This window comes from Oikopleura dioica, chromosome XSR, assembly GCF_907165135.1.
Source record: "Oikopleura dioica chromosome XSR, OKI2018_I68_1.0, whole genome shotgun sequence".
NCBI classification, from domain to species: domain Eukaryota; kingdom Metazoa; phylum Chordata; class Appendicularia; order Copelata; family Oikopleuridae; genus Oikopleura; species Oikopleura dioica.
The window spans coordinates 2,915,492-2,932,106 of record NC_137294.1 but is presented as its reverse complement, the minus strand read 5'-3'; the positions used below and the strand labels follow the sequence as shown (position 1 = coordinate 2,932,106).

Sequence of the window (16,615 nt, the reverse complement as noted above, 5' to 3'; positions counted from 1 at the left end):
GCAAGAGCAGGATAAGATAGCAGTGCTTCAAGGTGTTCAATTGCTAGAGGGTTGAATCTGCGTGCTCATATTTTGATATCGGAAACGTAACGATATTATGCTCTCCTCTATGTTTGCAAATTCCATCAAACTCGTGTAAATTTTTAACGGAATTTATTTTCTATACAGGCGAGGAATTTGAAAGTAGATTGGAATGAGGAAACAACGAATTCGCGCAGTAGAGCGCCCGATCCGCCTCTTAAATAAGCTGCGACTCGTGGCGGTTTCGTGGCATACCATTCATCGAATACTGTGTCATCTCACTCAAATCGCTGTTTAGACGACTAACGGGCTAGAAAGAAATCTCAGTTTTGAAAATATTAAAATGATTAGTACCTCTCGGAGGGATTTCCAGTTGGTGGCACCTTGCCAGTTGGATCGAAATTTGTTAATTGAAGAATTGGTGCTTGTCTGGCGGGCGGGAACACTGTAACCATTTTGTTGAGGCTCCTTTGACTTTTGAACAGGCTCGTGCCAGAGTGGTCTCGTTCTAGGTGGAGGAGGCGCACTCGGTTCCGATTCCATCTCTTGTTCCATAGCCAACTCTTCTTCATGCTGTATGAAGCTGTTTGTGTCGTAAGAGTTCCTAATGAACGGTGTCTTGTAAAAATGACATTGAATTTACTCAGTACCTCATTTCCCTCCTTTCCACTCGATTTGAACGATTCGAGTACGAGTGTTTCGATGAGATGTTCGAGTAATTGTTGTTGGAGACTTCTGAGTTCATGGAGCGCCGCGTTCTGTCTGCGCTGGATCGATCATTGTAATCCTACACAGATTTGATTTAACCTCAAACACGTGCGTGTGCCTCACCTCAAGGGATATTTTGTTGTACGATTGCTGCTCTGATTGCTGAATTTCCGAGGCGGTCATTTGGGAATTGATTGAGCGCTTCGTGCGCGTCGAACGCGACCGCTGATGGAAGCCGTCCTCTTCCGTTCCTCGTTCAGAAATCTGGCTCAATCCAGGGGGAACAGAAGCAGCTCTCCGCACGATCTTCTTGAAAGGCGGTTTCTCCCACTTGCTACTGTTTGAGCGGGCGATGGAAGATCCGTTGGCTGATGCTGAAGCTCCTGCACGATAAAACGTAGAGCCCGAGGAATTATAAACGCTATCCGAGTGATCGAATGCAGGCCGTCGTATTGCTGTTAGTAGAAGGGTCCATGTTTGAAACTGAAGAAATTAATAGAGTGCGTTTTTGACATGGCTTTATATTACCAGAAGAACGTATCTTATCCAGAATTCGACGAGAGAGATCACTCCAAAGGCTGATGTTGGATTGAAAAAGACGCTTTCATAACAAGTTGCCTGAAATAAAATAAGGAACATTCATGAAAGCATTTGAGTACCTTGACAGCGAAATCAATTAGTATCAGAAAAGGGATAAGTATGATGCTTGGGGCCAGGTATCGACGTGGTAACTAGGAAAAGGATATAGACACTCGAATAATCCTGGTGATACTACTTACCTTGAGAGCCACGAGCATCATTACTATCGATAAAACGATAAGAATAACGAGAAGTGTAAACTCAATCCAGATTCCAGCGAGTCTCATGTTCTTCTTTTGGAAATTGATCGACATCATTCCCCAAGAAGAAAGCATCAAAAGCCTTGTGAACGAAAGAATCTAAATTTTGATTTCCAATCCAAAAGAAAAATAATTCTACTACGTTCAAGTAACACAATCCATTTGCGATTTTTTTAGAAAAATATATTTAGAAAATATTTACTTGAATTATTGAACGGGCAAATTGAAAGTATCACCCAAGGAAAACAATCAAAAATATTCATTACAGTCATGTTTTATGCACTAGAGGAACGTAGTGTTTCGTAAACTTATATCAATTTTTGACTTTACCGAGAGTCTCCATGAAGCAATTCTGAGTCCTTCTTCAACGCCAAATTTAGGTCCGAAACATGCAAATAGTCGGAACTGTTCAAGCTTCGGCAGCGGCTCTAGCCACTCGCCAAGCCCTTTCGACATATCTCTTATAACTTTGAGCTCTTTGGTTCAAATATCATCGACTTTTAGCTTATCAGGACAACGATAACAGCCGGAAAAATCCGACAAAAAGATTTTTCTGCCCTAAACCTGCTCAGAAAGCGGCTGTAAGACGATGCACCAGAGAGCCCCTGGCCAAAGCAACTCGCCCTTATCACCCAAAATAATTGAGCGCATTTGCACTGCGTGATTCCGTATGCGTAGAAATTAGCGTCAAAAGAAACTGCGAGAGATTACACTGAGAACACTATTGAAGTAGAGATTTTCTCCAATAGAGAATGGAAATCATGGAAGATATATTTTATTGTTTTTCAGTTATTTGTGGTTTTGGCTAAAGGAACCACTCGCAAGACATGTTAGTTTCTCCCAACGGGGAACACGCTAGAGCAAAAAGACACACAAGCACGGTTTTGTGTGACTAGTGGAATGGTACAGTATTGGAGTGTTTCAGTGATACAGGGCAGTTAGGCGGCTTGGTTCTCTTTCCATTCGGGAAGGGGGAGGTTAAGGATTGCTGCGGCTTTCGACGCTTCCTCGTCGTAGTAAGGGACTGCCGGGACTTTATTGCCCGGAAACAGGGTTTTGTTTAGCCTGGAAATAACATGCTCAACTCTTGCTCCAATTTCGTACTTGAACTAACCTGTCGAAAAAAGGATGGTCGAGAGCCTCCTTTGCAGTCAGTCTTTTCGCAGGATCGAAATCGAGGAATTTGTGAACAAGATCGACAGCTGCTGCAGGAATTTTAAAGCGTTGCGGATTAGGCCACTCGCCACGAGGAAAGATAGGGAAGTTTAGATTGAATTCTAAATTGTTCTCTAATTAATCAGGTCAGAAAGTGATGCTAGAAGAGGACACAATACCTGAAAGTTGGGAGACCCCTGGCCAGGTGTCTTCTGTCGGTGTTCCGAGAACACGGAAGATTTTAAAGAGCTGGTCGATTTCAGAGTCGCCAGCGAAAATCGCGACGTTCGTAAGCATTTCCGCTGAATACGGTAATAGAGACTCGATGGTCAAGAATTGATATTCTTTGGCAATGGGCAAATATTTTTCGCATAGGCTGATTTTTGCATATTTAGAATCAGCGGAAAAAATTACATCTAGAGTGAAAGTTTCACGAAAATTGAGTACAATTTGTTTTTCCGTGAGAATCCCTACCGCATAGCTTACCGATAATAGCGCCGACGGACCAGCAGTCTACTGGGCAGCTGTAGATGGCCTTTCCGAGCATAATCTCAGGAGCTCGGTACCACATCGTTATCACTTCATGTGTCAGTGGCCGGAAAGGGATCTTGTATGCCCGCGCAAGGCCGAAATCGGCGATTTTTATGAGTCCTCCTCTGTCAATCAACAGATTCTGTGGCTTCATATCACGATGAATGATTCGCCGCGAGTGGCAAAAGTCCATTGCCTAGAAGAACTGTCAAAAAACCGCCAAAAACTATAAGTTATACCTGGCAGACTTGGTAAGCGTAGCTTGTAGTGAGTCCCATGTCCATTCTTGTCTTTTCTGTCTTTTGCTCGTCAATGTATCTCTTGAGATCCATGTACAAGTACTCAAAGACCAAATAAACTTTCGTAGTGTCCAAAATAACATCGATGAGCTTGACGATGTTCGGATGCTGGAGTTCTTTCAACGTGCATATTTCTCGAATACTTGAGAAGGAATCATCGTTGAATAAATAAAGAAAAGATAAAATGGACTTACCTTGTTGCGGGAACACCATCTTCTTCTCCTTCGAGTCTGATCTTCTTGAGCGCGACTAATTGATCAGTGAGCTTATACTTTGACTTGTAAACGACGCCATAGGTTCCCTCTCCGACCTTTTCTATGCGCTGATAATTGTCCAGATTCTTTGAATCGAGGCTCATACAGTTTTCATTAAGTACGTTTGAAAATAAATTGACTTTTCAATCTAACGTCTGATGCAATTAATAATATAAGACTCGTTCCTGAGTAGGGGGTCGGTCAATGTTCCGTTTTTTCATTTCTTTGCCTAAGTCAGGATCTTAAAACAATACAATTTTGGCTTTCATGCTCAATTATCTTCATGGATAAAGCATGACTACAATTTTGAACTGATAGCATTTTTTATGAAAATAGAATGTATTAAAATAGGAAAATATTCAATGTTTGATGGTTTAGAGCTTTTCGACTGCTCTACGGACGCGCTCGTGATTGGCAGCGATCCGTGCGAGCTCTTCTGCGTGGTCCCTCTCAACTTGTTCAGCTTCAGCCTAGAATTAGGAACTAATTAATGAGCTGGCTTATGGCAACAGACCTGTTTAACTTCGCGAAGACGCTCTGCCTGCTCCATTTGGTAGTTCTTGAAATAGCGGTTTTGTTCTGAAATTCTCTCTTTTCTTTCGATTTCTTCTTTTTTGAAGGCTTCGACATCGGCGATAACACGGCCGCGCTCTTCCCGCTTAGCTTCGATTTCTTCTCTCCTCACTGCAGCCTTGTGGTTGAGCTGCTGTTCCCGTATTTGCATCACTTCGCTCAGGAGTTTCGAGCGAGCGGCGTTCTTAAAACGTTGAGTATTTGGTAACAAGAAATTTAAAAACCTGATCTCGTTGCTTGGCCGACTTCATTTCCCACTCCCGGCGTTGGTCCTCGATGTAAAGTCGGTCGATTTCAGCTTCTCGCTCAGCCTGTAAGATTCAAAATTCAATCGGTCCTTATTAAGGATTATTTATACCTCCTCTTGTCGAAGTTGTCGAAGATATTCGCGGTACTCCTTCTCATATGAGATTCTCTGGTCGCGGAGCTCAGCCGCGAAATGATTTTCGTCATCTAAAATGAAGGTAAAGATTGAAAGTCAAAGCTCTGATTTCACCAAGCGCTTTGGAGGCTTCTCGGACGATCTTAGCGTCGAGTTTCATTTCTTCTTTTCTCTTGCGCTCGTCTCGCTTTGCGCGGATGTCTCGATGGTGGAGAAGCTCTTCTTTGAAGTTTTGTCGCTTGTGCAGCATTTCGATGTATTTAGCTTCGTCTTCCTGAAATTAACGAGTATATATAAACATCTTCTGAATTTGATACCTCTCGACGTTGTTTTCTTTCTTCTTCGAGCTCTTGGAATTCGCGTTCTTTCTCTCTATCGGCTTCTCGCTGCCTTTCGAGCTTGAACGCGACCTGTTTATTGAGGATGGCGACGTTTTGCTGGTTCGCCTGGTGATGCTGCATCGCTTCTGTTTCCTCGCGGTGAAGCTTGACGAGCTCGTCTTCGCGCCACAGACGAGTGTAAAGCTTTTCTTCTTCGAGGTGGTCCTTGTGGAGCTGCGCTTTGATTTGAATCTGGTGCTTGCGCGCTGTGCAGACTTCGTCTTGGTGTCGGCGGGACATCACTTCGCGCAGTTCTAAAGAATCACTCATCTCTGCGTCAGCTCACTGTCAGGCAAGTTTACCTTCGCATTCTCCTCGCCATCGTTGTTCTTCTTTCTCTTCCACAATTTTGAGTCTTTCGGCTTCTCGCTTTTCGGCGAGTTCCTTGGCGCGCGCTCGCATGCGTGCGAGCTTCTCAACTTTTGTTTCTCCATTCAGATGGTCTTGAAGTTCCTTGTCAAAGTTCGACTCTTCCTCCGTCAAAATATCGCTTAGGCGATTTTTGCGTTCTTCAAGAGCAAGTTCATGCTCAAATAGCTTCGCATTGACTCTGTTTTGAATGTTTCGTCGCTAAATGAATGGGTCAGATGATTTTTATCTCAGAAAATGGCAACTTACACGGATGGCGTTGTCGGTTTTCTTCTCCCACTCGTTCTTCAAATCGAAGGTGAGTTGGGTCATCTTCTGGTTCATCGCATCTTGACGTTGGTTCTAAAAGACGGGCATGAGCAAAAGGACGAGTTACCTGGAGAGAACGCTTACCTGGAGAGCTGTTCGCTGCCGTTCTTGGATAACATAATCCCGCGGTTTGTTTGAATTGCTTCTAAACTGCGGAAACAGTGTTAGTGCAAAGTTGAGAGAGAAAAGTGAAAGTTACCATCAAAGCCACTGAGTGGGGCGTGGGCCCAGTGAACTCCCGCGTGCGCATTCTGAAGTTTTCCTATAAATGATCAAACCTCAACGAGGGTAAATGTGTGCTCAGTATAAAAACATATGTTCTAGAAATATAAGAAATATTTTTGTAAATAGAAAAATAGAGACATCATGGTGAAAATGCAGATACAGATGTAAAAAAAAGGAAAATGGAAAATTAGAGAACAAGACGATCTTGCTCCTTTCGGACTGTCACGGGTCGAGTCTTGCGAATTTTAGTGGTGCCGTCCTGCTCTTTCAGTTGGATCAGCTTGATCATTTTTCGCCATACAGCGGCTTCCTCCTCCTTTTTTGCAGACTGAAATTTTGTTTACAATTCCGAATCCAAATAAAAAGAAAGACCTTCTGCTCGCGGATAGATCGTTGCTGATCTCTCAACTGCTTGGCCTGAATTTCAGACTCGCGAAGCTTCTTCTGCAACACGTCGCGCCATGTCTCAGCATCTTGGATTCGATCTTGAAGAGATCGGAAGTTTTCAAGCTGAGCGCGCTGGATTTGAAATTGCGCACGCTCTGAAAATGATGCGATTTGAAAATAGTGTCAAGTCTTACGGTCAGTGTGGTGCCTTCGGATCTTAGTCAGCTCCCGTTCGATGTTTCCTCGAGAGGATTCGATGTCAGCCAGCACAGAGTCGTACTTCTTCTTGGCTTCTTTCATCTTTTTGTTGAGCTCAGAATGCTTGGTTCGAAGAGGCCTAACATATTTGTTAATAAAACAGACTCGAGCGGGGAGGCTGACCTGACTTCTTTGAGAACAGGCTCAATGGACTCCCTCTTCGCATTGATCTTCGCATTGAGTTCCTCTGATAACCTAACAATGAATTGTCAAGACACCTTCCAAGACCATTTTTAACAATTTATCAAATATGACTGGTTACTATGGCAATAGGGCATTTCGTCCTCGTAGACGGAGCGTGATTTATTAAATCTACTTGAATATAAATAAACGTACTGGGCGATCTCTTCCATAGTCTTTTCTTTCTGGTGATCCTTGTCTTGCTTCAGTGTGGAAACTGCTTCAAGTTTTGCTTGTAGCTCCGTAAACCCTGCAAAAATAATTTACTACAGTCAAAATAGACAACAACACTACCAGTTACACCGTGTTGACGTTCAAGTTCTTCTAACTTTTCCTCCTCAGTCTGGAGGTTTTTCTTGGTAAGTTCCGCTGTTCTCGAAAGCAGACCATTTTCTTGCTGTAAATATTTCAGCATCTTACGGGCGTCATTGTATTTTTTGCCTTCCTGGCGCATCTTGGCTCCGTACTCCTGGAAGTCCTCATCCGACATTTTCGCACCGCCGTATTCTTTTTCGAAGAGTTCTTTTTTCTGAGTGACCTCCTTGTTGATCTCCTCTTCTTCATCTTGCTTGTTGCGGAGCGTGTTGCTGAGAGCTTCCTTTCGTCGAGCAAGGTCCTTCGCATTTTTTCGGAAAGCAACGAGCGATGGATCTTTCGCATCTTCCATCTTAGCCTCGTCGTATCGACGAACTTCGTCGCGAAGAATGCGCACTTTTTCGAGCAGGTCAATACGGTCAGGATTGCTATCAGCAGCTGCTTCTTTCAGAGCTTGGAGCTGTCGCTTCTGGTCGGCGAGTTTCTTTGGCAGAAGTTCGTCCTTTCGATACTTTGCTGTTTTGAGTTCTTCATCCGTGCGTTCGATGAGATCCCTTGTTGTCATTCCCTTGCGCTGCTGGGAAAGGGATTCAAGACGCGTGCTTGCCCGCTCAAGTCGCGATTCCAGCACTTTCATCTGCGTTTGTTGTTCCCTGATCTGCATTTGCACTTCCTCTTCTTTATTTCTTTCCTCACGGAGTTTCCTGGCCGCGGTTATCCAGACATCCGCGTTGGGAAGGCTCTTAACTTTTCTGTCAGCCTTTTCTACTCGATTGGCGATTTGGTTGCGTTCTTCTTCCATTTGCTTGATATCCCTGCGAACACCATCTGTATCTGGCCCATCCCTCCGCTGCTGAACGACGGACTTGTGGATTTCCTTGAATTCGTTTAGCTTCTCGATGTATGCGTTCCAAGCTTCATGGATTTCCTGGTCCGACTGGATCAGTTCTTTTCAGAGAATCACTTCACAGCTCCGTGAAATTTTTGTTGTATTCTGATTAGTTATCAGTAATAGCTAGTCGAAGCTTAAAAAATGGATTCCCTTCCTTTTGGCACCGGTAGTCTCATCAGATATCTAGCTAGATATGCCCGTTCTTTGATATTTGCCAAGTCGAGGATAATGAACTTGAAGATGTGGAGCATATATTTCTTTTCCCCCATGAGAATGCCCTTTTTAAATCCAGCTGGCTCGTGTGGTTTGTATTGAATGCCTTTAAGAAATTCAAGGTGTCGCACAACTCGTGCTTCTGGAGGCTCAGTTCTGCACTGAACTAGTGACGGTTGCTTGCTGTCCAAATAGTGGACGACTTCATTCATGAGGAGAATGTAGTCTTCACCGGACATCGTGTCCAGCTTCACCATCGAGATGGTCTTATTAAACGGCTCCTCTGCCAACACATGGGTAATCCCCTGCAGTTCCTCAGAACTAAGACTCATTCTAGGAGATGGAAAACTTAAAATCCTGCGTTATTCTTTTTGCGGAAAGGAAAACAATTTATCGATTGCATATCTCACTGTGGTGTTTATTTCAGTAGGGCAGCGGTAGACAGTTTGTGAACGACGCGTATAAATAGGATGAAAAGGGTAAGCAAGAAACTATATTGAATACTTTTCTGACTTACCCAAAAAGGGGGTCGTGTAAGTGAGGTAAAATTATGTACAAATTTGTTTCAATTAAAAAATGTCAAATTTCAAAATTTGGCATTTGGTTCAAATTAAATTTATCAATTTGAGCAGCTCTATCAGTCGGAGACCGTCGATTTTGGTGACAGTTTTTAATGTGAGCATCTGGAGCTGCATTATGGTGGGTCTTTTGGCGTTTTCGATGAGGATCGGCAGGTCTTTGCTGGTCGCTATTTAAGCGCTTTGTTGGACCTTGAGGTGGATATCCCACGCCTTGTTTTGAAGTACAAGCTTTTTGAGCGAAATGGCGATTGTTGGAATGTTGACCTGAATAATCCGAATGAGAAGATCTTCCTTGATGTTCGAACGGCATTTCAGGGCGTTTTGGTGGAGAGTAGTGCGGTGGTCTTTTTGGAGGAGTGTAGCGAGGGCAGTTGGGATCCCTTGGTTTGGAGCTCTGGTACACATTTGAAGTTCTGTGAGAGGAACCTCCCTGCTTTTTACTTCCGCTGTTGCCCCTATCGTATATGATAGGTTCTGGTAAGTCAGCCATGAAAAACGGTGAGTCGGGGACAGCGGGCTCAGGCGCATGCTGTTTGCTAGGCTTTTCGTTGGGCTTTGGAGGAGAAGGACGGGATTTCAGAGAGTCTTGCTTCGCTAGTTGATCAGACGCGATATTCCTATTAATCCACTGGCCAGACATTTTCACTGGCTTCTCTGGAGTGTTTCCACCAAAAACGCGACCTTTAGGAACATGTTTTGTTTGAGATTGTCCGTTTGAATAGCGAGGCGCCTGCTCGAGAGTATCCTTTTTTTGAGGATCTGGCGAGGTCCCTCTCATTTTTTTAGCAGGCGAAGGGGCGACTTTCCTCGTGACAGTTCTCACTTTCGAGACCCCTTGCTGCGGAAGAGTATTTTCAACTTGCTTTGCTGCTGATCTCGACTCCACTTTCCTCTCTTCAGGCTTATCCGTTGAAGGTCTCCGACGTGGATCTCTTGGCACTTGCAAAGATGGTTTCGTTGTTTGCTCGACGCGTTTTTCGAATTGCGTCTCAGCTGGCTTGCCCGTTGGAGGTCGTACGCGAGGATCTTTTGGCACTGACGAAGAAGGCTTGTTAGTTTTTTCGACGCCTTTTCCAGGTTCCTTCTCAGCTGACTTTGAGTCCGTGACTCGCTTTTCTTCGGAGATCTCCATTGAGGGACGCCTGCGTGGATCCCTTGGCGAAGAAAGCTTCTCAGTTACTTGAAGAGGGTTAGCCTTTTTCTCCTCAATTTTGCTGTCCTCGACATTCTTTACTTCTGGCGTATCCGCTGAAGGTCGTCTTCGCGGATCAGTCGGCACCGCCGAAGAGGGCGTTTTACTTTCCTCGACGCTCACAGTTTTCTCCCTCTTGTCCTGAAGTAGCTCAGAAACTTTCTCAAACGTCGGCATTGGCAAATCATCCAAGTCCAAGCTGTCAACAATGTCGACGCCGTTTTCTTCAGTGGCTTGTACGCTAAAGCCTGGACGACTGCCTAGAGTGCGCTTGACCATTTTCTCCTCCTCGACCACTTTCCGGGCGACATCGGTGCGCTGGTTGAACCATGATGTAGTTTTCGCAGGTGTAGCAGTTAGAGGAGGCAGTTGTACTCGCACGCGGCCGCAGGTCTCTTTCTCTGACTTTTTGAGCAACTAAAAATCAGAATTAGTCGGTGAAAACAAGTATCGACAAGACGTGCACTAATGGAGACGAACGGACAAAAAGAAAAGAACAAGTCACCCGACACACCTCACTCCAAAAACATTTCGTGGTCGTGTCCCTATTTTTCTCTTTTCCCGGTTGAAATAAAAATGGGAGCAAGAAGGGCATCATCTTGAGATCATATTGATTATGTTTACGAAGACGTACGCCGTTTGTGAGATTCTCGTTGGGAATCAGGTGATGAGGTGCCAGTTTGTTGTTGCACATTTTCTCTTCCTTCTTCCGTATCTCGATTCTAGTTGAAGTTTTATTTCGCTCTCGTCGGAGACTTCGCGTTCCAAACGTGTGTCTCGTATCTTCGCAACGTTCCAGCTCTCTTAACAAGAGAGTTTCCGTGATCGTTCGATTTATAATCTACTTAGACAGTTTTTTTTTTAAGGGGGCCCAGCTGTCTTTGAAAAAAAAAGGTACTTCCAGTTGCCAGATAGGGTCGAATGAGGTCTTTTATGAAAGACCGCCCCTTGAACTTGTCAAAATAATTATAAAATGAAAATTTTGATTAAAACTTTAACCGTAAATGAGCCTTGAAAATGCATTAAAATGCATTGTTCGCGCCACTATTCGAAAATGGCGCGCGCTGATTGGCTGAGGCGCGCTTTTGTTCGAATCGGGCGCCACCAAAAATGGACTTGTTGATGGAAAAATTGAAATTCTAGCGCTTCTGGCGGTCAGAATTTTCTGGTCATAATTATTTTAACAAGTTCGAACCTTTCTCCTTCTAGTAAGACACTAACCATGCGTCTAGGACGATGGGAAGTACCTTTTTTTTTCAAAGACAAATGGGCCCCCTTAAAAAAAAAACTGTCTTACCGAACTTTGTTGCTTTGATCTCCGTGCTTGCCCTGCAAGTGTAGAATTTCAAGTTCAAGACTCTCCTTTTTCTGCGCCGTATTTTCCTGCAGCTCCTCTGCCTCGTCCCACCTTTGTTCGTACTTTTCACGCTGTTCCTCCGTCATATCGTCTGTATTTTCGAGCGTCTGGATCGCGAACGTCTGCAGTTCATTAACCGATTCCTTGTTGACTGCGTCGTAAAGTGTGGAATCAGTCTCCTCACTTTTTCAAGAGTTCAAAAACGGGCCTGATATCAGAGGCTTCCATAAACATGAGCAAAAGAGAAAGTAACAAACAATTATCCGTGTTAATAATTTATTTGAGGTAATAGGGAATAGACGTTGTTGATTATTGCATTTTAATTTTTCTTAGAGGAGAGCTTTGAACTCTTTCTTTTATCTGAGATCTCCTCTTTTCTTGAAGTGAGAGTGCTTTGAGTAGGATTTGCTCTCGCACCATTGTAGCCCTGTTTGATGAATTTTAACTTGACTGCATTGTCTGCCCTCTTCTTCTCATCCATCGGCGGTTTTTTGTGGAGACTTAACCGTCGAGGAGAGTTAGTGTTCTGAGAGCTGACGCTGTCTTGGGAGCTCTGCGAGTGACACTCGATTTCACTAGAGAAATATCGAGATAATTAAATATTCAAGGATTTTAAAACTTACAGTTGCTCATTATCCAGTTGACGTCTCGATTGCTTTGAGGTGGATGGCATCTCAGCAGAGATAGGGCTTTCTGGTCTCACGCGTTTGCGAGAATGAGCATCTTCAGGTGAAGAATCAGTAGTCGGGTCATTATCGAGCCGTTCCTCATTACTTAAAACGGAAAGTAGAATAGTGCAAAGATAATTATTATACCTGCATATTACTCTCGAACATATGACACCGCGTTCATCTTCTTCGTCAATGAACGTGCCTCGACGAGAACGCGCTTCTATGCTTTCAGGATCCATTGGCTCCTGCTTTGGAAATGAAACAGCCGGAATTACAACTGATGCAGGTTTCTCTGAAGATCTAATGGGAACCGGTAACACCACCGGAGTCTCTCTTCTTCCTGGCCAATTTTCCGAAGCAGCGCTAGTTCCCTCATTCTGCGCCGAAACTTGTTGAGTGTTGTCCTTGTCTTTAGACTGACTAGATGAAGGAGCTGGAGAAGAAGAACGCGCGGGTAGATCGTCGTTATTGTTTGGAGTACTAATAGGACCCGAGGACGAGTTCGTACTTTCCAGAAATGAAGCTTCTTCTTTGATTGCAGTTCCCGGTGAAATTTCGGTCGTACGGTCGACAACTGTGCTTGTCGACGCGATCGTAGAGGGGGAAGATGGCTCATCATCGCTATCGATAATCATTATTATCCGTTGCTTATTGACTCGCTTTTTGTAGTCCTCAACAATTCTTTCGGGAGATTTGAAATCAGAATCTGTTTTAAACCGGTGTTCCTTGAGTGCATCTATCACTTGCCGGATTTCACCGAATAGTTCGGGTGACGTGGCCCTCCTTAGAAGATTATACATTTCTGACAAAATCTTATTTCGACGAATACGTATTTCTTCTTCGCTCAACTCTCTTTCAGGCACAACTATAACGTCCGACGATGGTTCGTCATCAGACGGGCATTCAGCGCATGGTTCTTTCATGACACCATTTTCTACCTCTGCCTCCTCCGGATGCGAGTCATCCAGGGTTGCTTCATTGGCGGCTTCTAAATTGCCTTCGAGTTGGTTTTCTGACTCAGCAGCTGATTCCTCTTCCCTCACTTGGACGGTAGTCTCCACATTGGTAGAAAGTGACTCGGTCGAATTGTCATTTCTCGTTTCTATAGCAGTCTTCCTTGGACCAGTGTCCATGGAGTCACCGCCGACATCTGCTGACTGCGCAGCGTTTTCGTCTTCATTTTGAAGTTGTTCCCATAGCTTCTTCCATCCTATTAACGGTTGATCATCCACCTCGGTCGAACTTTGATCACTCGTTTTAGAACTCGATTTTGCATCTTCTGCTCTCATCTGATTTTCGTTTTGTTTTGGCTCAACAGAGAACTGGGTCTTTTTCGATCGCTCACGCTTCTCGGACGAGTCTCGGGCTTTCGTTCCAGAGTCAAGTGCTTGCGAGTTAGGAACTTTAATTTCAGAAGTGACTTGTTCTTCAATAGGAGATTCACGGCGGATATCAGTCGATTGCTGACTGTCTTCAGACTCTTGAATAAACTCTCTGAAGTCTGTCACGTCACTAGAGTCCAGATCTTGATGTTTTTCTTTTCGTGGAGTTATAAATTCCTTTTTTATACGAGTATCATCTTTTGAGCAGCTGGGCTGGTGTTCTTCAGAAGGACTCTGGTCGGTCGGAGTGTCCTTACTAGTGGCTTTCTGTCCGATAGAAGAAAATCTTTCTTCAAAAGCATCGGAAACTGCAGAAGTCGACGGGGATTCGTCAGGCAATGGCACCATGGGAGCTCTCTGAGGAATTCCAAGCTTCAACTTCTTTGATTGTGAGCTATCGTCAGGTGCAGACCTCCATCTGCTTTTATTAGGCGCATATACATGGTGCGGCTCTCTGGAATGATCACCACTTCGTCGGCCACTTCTTGAACGAACTTTTCTCTTTTTTGGCTCCTCAGAGTCAGAATCGTTAGTTTCCGGTTCAGTATATTTGACGGATTCTTTTCTTCGGCGAGAAGCCCGCTTTCCAGGTTCAATTGAGCTATAATTCAATTAACCCTTGCGTTTTGAATATTTCTAACCTTTCGGGAAGCGATATTTTGAGAAGAAGTTCCACGAAATTCACCCGGAAGTAATCGCAATTCTCCCTGCTGTGTTGCTTCTTCACGGTCAAAGTGAGAAACCTCAAGTGGCATTTGTCGCAAGACGTCGGAATATACTTTCCGGAAGAATCATGATAAATCTGTATATGCCAATCCAGCGCATCTTTGTTTTTAAGAACCCAATTTTTGAGAGGCTGGCTCTTGGGCTGGAATACTAGATTACAGTCCGGATTGTATGGACATTTGAATTCTTCATATTTATTCTTCAGCGTCGACTAAGTATAGTTTTGAGGATAACTTTAAAAATGAGATACACTACCTCGCAGACAATAACATCATCAGATGGATCAGCCATCGAAGACGACTCAGATGATGCAGAAATTCGTTTTGTCGTCAATTCATCATTAGATGGCTCGGACTTTACTATTGGAATGATATTTGCCCCGGCAGACTAAAGTGGAGTTCAGTAATCAAGTTAAAAGTCAAGCAACTAACCTCATCCGACGAGCGATGCATTGGTGAGGAGACGTTTTGAGTCTCGGGCGTTTCTCTTCTCACTTCAACCAAAGAAGGGGGTTTGTTCTCCTTAGAAATACGGGGAGACTTGGCAGAACTGACTGAGGGAGCATTTTTAATCTCGTTCGAAGTTTTCCCAAGCGCTGCGCGGGAAGACTTAAGAGGTTCCCTCTTTTTCTTTTTAGGCGGGGAGTGGGAAGATGTCCTCTTTCGGTCCCTTGTCGGTCCCTTGCCAAGACGAAATTCCTTCTCCAGTTTATCGACAGCCTTTAATATTTTATAAACGGATAAATGCATTTCACCATCAGAGTCTAACAAGGGGATACTTAGAAGTTGAACTGAATGATTGCAATCAATCATTCACACGTGTGAGTGGCTGTTTTGTGTGAAATTCTGTAACCCCAGACTGAATCTGTGTCGAGATAATCTTCGTCGACACTTTCAAAGTCATTGATTTGTAAAGCCGTCGCACGACGTATCTTTCTAGTTCTTTGGGTCTTTTCTTTTTACCTTTTTCAGATCGATCTCCTCTTGTCGTTTCTCATACTCTCGCCAATACTCGGCGAGATATTCGTCTTGTCCTCGGATGGCCGCACCAGGAGATGGTTCAGGAACGGCCAGTTGGGAGGGCGAAGAATGCGGCGGGTCAACAGCAGAAGGCTGCTCTGGAGGAGATGGCGGTGGAACTGATTCCAGAGACGGTGGTGACACATCCATTTGCTCATCTGCTGTTTCCATGCTAACGTCATTGGTGGAAGCCACGTCAGGAGATTCGATTTGAGGCACATCGTGCATGGAAGCTTCAGTTGGAGATGGCGTTTTTTCGACTTTCTTCGGAGAGGACGGTCCAAATGGTCCAAAATATTTCTCGTAGTCTGGGACATCGGACCCAGAATCAGAAGAATCATCTCCTGAAGAGTACTCCACATCACTGTCATCGAAAAATTGGATTTTGTGCTTCCCGGCCAATATATCGGGTATTTTCAGAAGGTGCTCCTCATATTGCCGATCTCTCAACACTTGTTCGTACGGCTTTACTATCTTCTTGACTGTCGAAGTTGATGTTTCGGTGTTCTTGCCTTCGATGCTGACTTTCGAGGACTCTTTTTTTCTCGCCTTTGAATAGGTGGGTTTCTTGACCGGCTTTTTAGGCGATGCATCGTCCACGCTGGACGATTCTTTCGTTGGAGCGCTTTTCTTCGAAGCTTCGCTGCTATTTTTAGTCGGTTCGCACATAGGTAGCGAACGGGGCTCTACCTTCGGCTTGATAATTGTGGGCGTAGATAACTTCTCCCATGGCATAAGCTTGCTAGTCGACGGCTGGTCACGGTGGTCAATAGGGGCAACGGGCGTAGTTTTCTCTTCTTCCAAAACTCTTGATGTAGCATCGGCTGTAACGTTTGGTTGTGTCACTTCCGTGGAAGGATGTGATGATTGAGTCGGATCGCTTGCTGTTAATGCTGGCTGAGGCTGAGGAGGTTTAGGACCTGGAGATACTGGCACTAATGGGGGTGCTGGTGAAGAGGGTTGTGCCTGCGGTGTAGGTGGAACATCTTCATCACCAGGTAGCTTAAATGAAAGTTAAAATTTTAATACTGAAGTGCAAATTACAAGAGCCGGCGCCGGGGTATTTTGCATGAACATATTGTAAGGATCGTCCTCAACCTCAGCGTTGTTAACGATCGCATCATCAGCAGGTGGATCCTCGTTTGTCGAAGTTGGCAGCGCTTCCTTGCTAGAAGCTATTTTCTTTACTTTCTTTCTCCAATGTAGGGTCCAAGTTCCCTCGCCCAGAATGTTTTCATTACTTGTTGATCGTTCGATTTCATATGGCACAGAGTCCGGGCTCGGTTGTGATGCTTGGAAGGTTAACCGAGCGTGATCACATCTAACAGGTTTTTTTAACAGATCAAATTATTTTGCAACTTAACCGCTTATTTATACAAATTTTCTTATTTCTACAC

General features: G+C 44.3%; 5 protein-coding genes across 8 annotated transcripts; all 5 read right to left on the bottom strand.

Annotated features, from left to right (window-relative positions):
- Positions 1–178: 178 nt before the first annotated feature.
- LOC145708371 (uncharacterized) lies at positions 179–2,111 on the bottom strand. Its single transcript, XM_081786033.1, has 8 exons — positions 1,899–2,111; positions 1,509–1,667; positions 1,389–1,460; positions 1,258–1,347; positions 853–1,212; positions 672–808; positions 376–625; positions 179–331 (listed from the first exon to the last, which is right to left on the bottom strand). The coding sequence occupies exons 1-8, from the start codon at positions 2,022–2,024 to the stop codon at positions 239–241; spliced, it is 1,287 nt and encodes a 428-aa protein (XP_081642159.1). The 5' UTR covers positions 2,025–2,111; the 3' UTR covers positions 179–238.
- Positions 2,112–2,335: 224 nt separating this feature from the next.
- LOC145709611 (cyclin-dependent kinase 1-A-like) lies at positions 2,336–4,127 on the bottom strand. 2 transcript variants are annotated; one of them, XM_081787298.1, is made up of 7 exons: positions 3,995–4,127; positions 3,748–3,895; positions 3,494–3,695; positions 3,210–3,450; positions 2,903–3,025; positions 2,683–2,857; positions 2,336–2,633 (listed from the first exon to the last, which is right to left on the bottom strand). In XM_081787298.1, the coding sequence occupies exons 1-7, from the start codon at positions 4,026–4,028 to the stop codon at positions 2,507–2,509; spliced, it is 1,050 nt and encodes a 349-aa protein (XP_081643424.1). In that variant the 5' UTR covers positions 4,029–4,127; the 3' UTR covers positions 2,336–2,506. The 2 variants fall into 2 exon arrangements, with proteins under 2 accessions (XP_081643424.1, XP_081643425.1); XM_081787299.1 differs by having other exon boundaries at positions 2,683–2,845; positions 3,995–4,126.
- On the bottom strand, positions 4,123–6,097 carry LOC145709608 (cilia- and flagella-associated protein 53-like). The gene is made up of 10 exons (XM_081787293.1): positions 6,020–6,097; positions 5,905–5,970; positions 5,761–5,853; positions 5,445–5,712; positions 5,080–5,396; positions 4,877–5,036; positions 4,739–4,833; positions 4,605–4,691; positions 4,322–4,564; positions 4,123–4,277 (listed from the first exon to the last, which is right to left on the bottom strand). Exons 1-10 carry the CDS (start codon positions 6,068–6,070, stop codon positions 4,182–4,184), a joined length of 1,476 nt encoding a protein of 491 aa, XP_081643419.1. The 5' UTR covers positions 6,071–6,097; the 3' UTR covers positions 4,123–4,181.
- Positions 6,098–6,115: 18 nt separating this feature from the next.
- LOC145708788 (intraflagellar transport protein 81 homolog) lies at positions 6,116–8,622 on the bottom strand. The gene is made up of 7 exons (XM_081786487.1): positions 8,397–8,622; positions 7,165–8,133; positions 7,027–7,120; positions 6,814–6,885; positions 6,627–6,769; positions 6,418–6,587; positions 6,116–6,373 (listed from the first exon to the last, which is right to left on the bottom strand). Exons 1-7 carry the CDS (start codon positions 8,620–8,622, stop codon positions 6,233–6,235), a joined length of 1,815 nt encoding a protein of 604 aa, XP_081642613.1. The 3' UTR covers positions 6,116–6,232.
- Positions 8,335–16,553, bottom strand: LOC145709599 (uncharacterized). Of its 3 annotated transcripts, none has more exons than XM_081787282.1 (11): positions 16,263–16,553; positions 15,162–16,220; positions 14,631–14,918; positions 14,455–14,586; positions 14,115–14,410; positions 12,236–14,074; positions 12,044–12,193; positions 11,779–11,995; positions 11,361–11,608; positions 10,578–10,866; positions 8,335–10,480 (listed from the first exon to the last, which is right to left on the bottom strand). In XM_081787282.1, the coding sequence occupies exons 1-11, from the start codon at positions 16,293–16,295 to the stop codon at positions 8,870–8,872; spliced, it is 6,162 nt and encodes a 2,053-aa protein (XP_081643408.1). In that variant the 5' UTR covers positions 16,296–16,553; the 3' UTR covers positions 8,335–8,869. The 3 variants fall into 3 exon arrangements, with proteins under 3 accessions (XP_081643408.1, XP_081643411.1, XP_081643409.1); XM_081787285.1 differs by having other exon boundaries at positions 10,698–10,866; XM_081787283.1 differs by having other exon boundaries at positions 11,472–11,608.
- Between the last annotated feature and the right edge of the window lie 62 nt (positions 16,554–16,615).